At 43.2% G+C, this 5,724-nt stretch overlaps 1 protein-coding gene across 1 annotated transcript in view; it reads left to right on the forward strand.

The window, feature by feature from the left end:
• The first annotated feature begins 994 nt into the window (after positions 1-994).
• EDARADD (EDAR associated death domain) overlaps positions 995-5,724 on the forward strand; it is a 30,938-nt gene continuing 26,208 nt past the window's right edge. The window contains exons 1-2 of the mRNA XM_025213521.1: positions 995-1,148; positions 4,928-4,986. Of these exons, the coding sequence (XP_025069306.1) occupies positions 1,052-1,148; positions 4,928-4,986 (156 nt within the window). The 5' untranslated portion in view covers positions 995-1,051. The remainder of the gene's footprint in view (positions 1,149-4,927; positions 4,987-5,724) is intronic.

Below are 5,724 nucleotides of genomic sequence, written 5' to 3' on the forward strand. Positions count from 1 at the left end.
CCCAGGTGGGAGGAGGAACACCATTTTACTTGCCCTCCTGCCCCCAAATACACTGTTGCATATAGGACTGTGCTGCCCAGCTCCTATGCTGGGGCAAAGACTCCTGGGAAGGGGTACTCTGGCATCCCCTAGCAGTCAGCACCCTGCTTGCCTCCCTCCCTACTTATGCTACTGCCAGCTAGGTTTCATGTTCCAAATTTGGATCATGCAAGGCATTCCAGAGATACAGCTCCACGCTCCTTCTCCCCCGTCCCTCAGTCTTTTCTTCAGGTATACTGATTCTGCCAACATTTTTTACCCACCATGGAAGAACCAACTATGGATTTGATTGGCACCGAGACGTTCTAAATCTCTTGATATTTGCCCACCATAGTTGTGTCTGTCACTAAACCTTTGGGGAAGGAATAGGGAACATAATAGTCAACAATGAGTGAAGCTGTACAGATAGAAGCTAAATACTCCTACACAAAATATCTGAAACTGCACAACTATAGACAGAGTTCTGCACCTTCTACATTCACATGATCTGGTTGGCTCAAAGGGACCTGCAGTACTTACTGAACCTGACCTATACCCGGTCATTGTCAGTTTAAATCTGACTGTGGACAGAAATTTGGAAAAAAAACCACCTAAAAAGACACAGACACATTGCCACATATGCCCTTTTTCGAAGTGGGTTGGGAGTTGAGTTGCCATTTGGGCTTCAAGAGAACAAAATTACAAAAATTACAGAATTCCTTACTGAAGTAACTAGAGTATGATATCCTATGGCTTATTTTACACTGTGGATCAGACCAGACCTCTGGTCCCTTTTGGCATTGATGTTTCTGAAACGATCAACATTTTGCTTTGAGTCAAAATCAGGGCATTCCATGCCAAGTACTTTCTGAAATCTGTAACTTCCTTTCCTTTCCTTTTAATCATTCATTTCCAGCTATACAAAATGGCTTGTACAATATCTTGTGAAAATCTTTATTTCTAGTTAAATGCTGTAATTCAACAAAAGTAACAGAAGAGGAACTGAGGTATAGGACGGAAGAAAAGTTTTCAGATGAGACTTAAAATGACTGGAACAATGTGCCAGAAATATACTAAGTGTCTAATTGTCAGTTACTTCATCCATACACATGAGAGCTGGGAAAACAAAGGTAACTCAAAGCTGTTTTTGTGTCCTCTGTATTCTGGGTCTACCCAGTCCCCATTGTAAAATATAGCAACCTTGGATCTACTACAATTTGCTTACTGCTTCGTAGGGTACTTGTGAACATTGTGAAGCAAAGAATAACTGTATTGCAATGGGCCATATCCTCGACAGCCTTTATTCCAGCCATACCAGATAGGGAGATGGTTTGTGCCATGAACCTTGCAGGGGTCCATTTTATATGCCCTTTTACTTTGCCAGGGCAGCATAATGAAACTGAAATCTAACTAAGAATCAGACCCAAGAAGTCTACTCCAAACAGGAGCTGCAACTCTGGTACAACCTCTGGCAATGACATCTCAAATGATGTATCTCCATAAGCAGCTAGCCTTTGCTGCCCTGCTTGATCAGGGTGGTCCAACACATCTGACCCCATGGACCAGATGGGAGGCAGATCCACAAACTGGCCACACACACACCAGCACACAGGACCAGCCTGACATGGGCAGCACCAGACTGGGGTTCACGTGTGGAGCTGGCAGAGGGTCTGCTGCATGAAGCGCCCATGCTGGATTAGCCCTGCATGCTGGCTGCAATGCATGGAGCTGGTCTTTCGGCCTAATCCGGACTGCCGTAGAGCCAGCATGCAGGGCTGGTCTGGCAGGGTGTTGCATGCTTCAGCACGTCCCAAATCCATTCCCTGTGCTGTGTACAGCATGCCAGGTCCAGCCCAGCAGGGCTGGTCTGTGGGCCCTATCTGACCCCAGAGCCAGCCTGCAGGGCTGGTCTAGTGTGGGTTCTGCGTGCACGTGCCAGACCAGCTCTGTGTGCCGCATGCAGTGCATGGGGCTGGGGTCGGTGAAGTCTGAGACGCACACACTGGATCCTAGGGCTCCATGAACTGATTCTGGCCTGTGGGTCATATCTTTCACAACCCTACTCTAACTATTTTATCAGAGATGTTATTCAGCATGCAGAGGAGCCTGACAACCTTGGTGTTCTTTTAATATATTTTATTTGTATGGAACTTTTACAATAAGGAAAAAACAAACAAACCCCAAAGTCCATCCAGTGGAATCATGTTTTTACCAATATGGATTCCCCACCAGGTTGAAACTGTTAGATTTACCGCACAGATTACTGTCAGCTGAGCTAAAGGCATAATGGCTGGTGGCATACCTAGAGTGGGGAAACTGGGCAACTGCCCTGGGGCCAACCTAAGAGGGGTGCAAATAAAAATAGCAGCAGGTGGCACTCATGTAATTGTATTCATGGTGGCAACCAGAAGTTGCTGCTGCCCTTGTACCCAGGGCACCTGGCAGTTTCCCCACACTGCCAGTAATGGAAATAATAGGTTGTCATCTGTGTGAAATAGCACTGGAGGAGGAGGTGGCACACACTTTGTCACTGGGTTTCAGAGAGATCTGCAGACATCATGGGAACAGCAAGATGCAGGGATCTGGAGGCTCATCCAGGTTGTGCAGTGAAGTGTGTGGTAGTGGGCACAGATCATTCTTCTAGTTCCACCAAGCTGGAGACCTTGTGTCCCATCCCTTCTGACCTGCCTCCATCCTGGACCTGTCTCTTCCCTTCCTCTGGCTCTGCATCTAATTCCCAGTCTCTTTGCCTATTAGTCCTGTCTTAGATATTTATATAGCCTCCATTACCATAGTATTTGAGCACCTCACAATCTTTAATATATTAATCTTCATAACATTCCTGTAAGGTAGGTAAAATCCTCTCCCCTTTTCGGTTCCAGCCTCACCAAACTCCTTGTCTTAATATGTTTTCTCTCCAGTCAGCTGACTTATGTTCTCTCGCTTCTGAATCAGGTAGCTTCTGCCTCTAAGCTACCCGAGTGCCTGCAGGACAGGCTTTTCTTTGAGGAGCTCTAGTATTCTCAGGCTTTGCAATAGGCTTCTTAACTTTGGCAGGCAGCTGGCCTTAGCGATAAGGGATATTATGCCTTTTGGTATTCCTATGAAATGTTGCCTATATTTTGCCAAGTTCTAAGTGTTTGTAATATTGCAGCTTGCACACACTTGGGGAAAAATTGCTTAGAATTTAGCAGCTAAAATCTCCAGATTCTGTGCTTAGGTCTCTTAGAGATGATCACAATACACATGTTCTACCCACCCAGACTGAGCATTGAACAACCCTGGTCTTGCTCAGAAGTACTTTTAATTTATTGGGCCAGGGTGAACCTGGATACTAAAACTGTGAGCCTGAGCAAGGGGCCAGGTGATGACCAGTCTTGTCTTTTGATTGTTGTTATTGAAACTATGGTTTAGAAATACTTAGGTGTCTTTTCCCTAGACTTGCCATCTCTATTTTCAAACCTACTTCATCTTTTGGTCTGATAATTTTTTTACATGTCAGCATATTTTTTACATGTATACTTTGCCATATAATGTCACAGTGAAATGATTGGAATCTCTTACTTCCAGTGTCATAAAGTCACTTTTATTGACTTTAATCAAAAATAGGCTAAAAAAAGGCAATTTTAGTACTCTTCTTCCCCATGGTTAGGTTGCAGCAGTAGGCTAGTAACCATGCAGCCCATTTTTATGTCAAGGCTTAGTTTTCATATGATGAGCTTTGTTTTTCATTTCCTCAGTTAGATGAACTGTGAACTGAGACACTGGTTAGAGAAAAGAGAGAGAGCAGGTAATATTTACCTCACTTAGCATCTTTGGCAAACTCATGAAATAACATCTGGCATTTCCTGATTGGAAAGTGGGCCACTGGATCTTTTGGGGCAAGGGTGAGAATAATGAAGGGCAAACCTCTTACCTGCCCAAATCCTGCGATGTTGGTTCAAATACTATTCATAATTTATGCTGAGATGCTTTGCACCCACAGAAGATCCTTCTCTATGGAGAGGCATGTAGTAATTGAAAGGAGAGACTGGGTGTTAAATCTTGGTTTCTGTTTTTGGCTCTGCCACTAACGCATTGCATAGCCTTGGTCAAGAATCAACCATTATGCTGCAGTTTAGGAGTTGGTAAAAGGGGGGTAAATAATGACTTGCCAGTGAGATTCTTAGAAATAAGTGTTTTGGTGTCCTTTGGCAGATAGTGTTATTTGCATAAATGTGATATCTTTTATTAGACCAACTGAATAGTTGGAAAATTGTTCTTTGCAAGCTTTCAGGGACAGGCGCCCTTCCTCAGGCATAGGGACAGTCTGCCAGTCTTTGTCTTGTTTCTAGGGTCTGAATAGACATCCTGTGATAGAATAGATAATAGAATAGATGCCCGAACTGGTATCCTTTGGCAGAGGCACCAGTGAACATACACAAATGTTGTGACACATAAAAATAACCTATATAGTATCTCAACCTTTACTCCAAACATGCTTTTCCATTAGGTTTTGAGTTATAATCTATATAATGTTAGTTGTCCTGAGTATGATATTTTTCCCAGGACAAGAGTACCTTATTGTATAGAGTAGACTGCTAATGAGTAACTAATTACTGACATTCTGAAAGAGGATTTTTTGTTTGGTTGCTTCTCTTTGCTTCCAGCTGTTTAGTTGGGTTTGTTTATTGCTGAATTCTTTATTAATTAAAAATAAAATATTAATTTGAGCCTATTGTTATTAGCTGTGTAACTGTATTTAATTAAACTATTTCATACTTTGTCGCATTTTCCTATACCAAATGAAGTTTTACATAACTGCTGTACAGAGAAACTCATCTCTTGATTGGAAAATGAAAAAAAATGTGTCTCCAGACAAAAGTATTTGGAGGATGATAACAAGGGAATGCTTGCTTATTTCTGGTAGATCATGCTGAAAAAGAGCCAGTGGAAGATACAGATCCAAGCACTTTTTCCTTAGAAATGGTAAGTGCATTTGATTTTGGTATAATAAAATGCATTTTAATATTTTATGTGTAGCTTTTCAGCTAGGTAACACTGACGTAGGCTTAACATCTTTAAATTAGGTACACATGCAATGGTTTTGGTAACCTTTATTGTTGAACCCAATAAAACTTTATCTAGGTAACAACCTTCTGCTGTCTATAGAAATATGAATGAGTACATTCCATAAATATCCTAGTGGACTCCAAGATGAACGTGAGTTGTCAGTGTAACGAAGTCATCAGGAAAGCTAATGGCACTTTATCGTGCATCAGCAGATGCATGACGAATAGATCCAAGGAGGTGATACTTCCCCTCTACCGGGCGCTGGTCAGACCGCAGTTGGAATACTGTGTGCAATGTTGGGCGCCACACTTTAAGAGGGATGTGGATAACCTGGAGAGGGTCCAGAGAAGGGCCACTCGTATGGTTAAGGGCTTGCAGGCCAAGCCCTACGAGGAGAGACTAGAGAACCCGGACCTTTTCAGCCTCTGCAAGAGAAGGTTGAGAGGCGACCTTGTGGCTGCCTATAAATTCATCATGGGGGCACAGAAGGGAATTGGTGAGGCTTTACTCACCAAGGTGCCCCTGTGGGTTACAGGAAATAATGGCCATAAGCTAGCAGAGAGCAGATTTAGACTAGACATTAGGAAGAACTTCTTCACAGTTCGAGTGGCCAAGGTCTGGAACGGGCTCCCAAGGGAGGTGGTGCTCTCCCCT

The sequence above is a fragment of the Alligator sinensis genome, unplaced genomic scaffold (genome assembly GCF_000455745.1).
Source record: "Alligator sinensis unplaced genomic scaffold, ASM45574v1 scaffold93_2, whole genome shotgun sequence".
NCBI lineage: Eukaryota > Metazoa > Chordata > Crocodylia > Alligatoridae > Alligator > Alligator sinensis.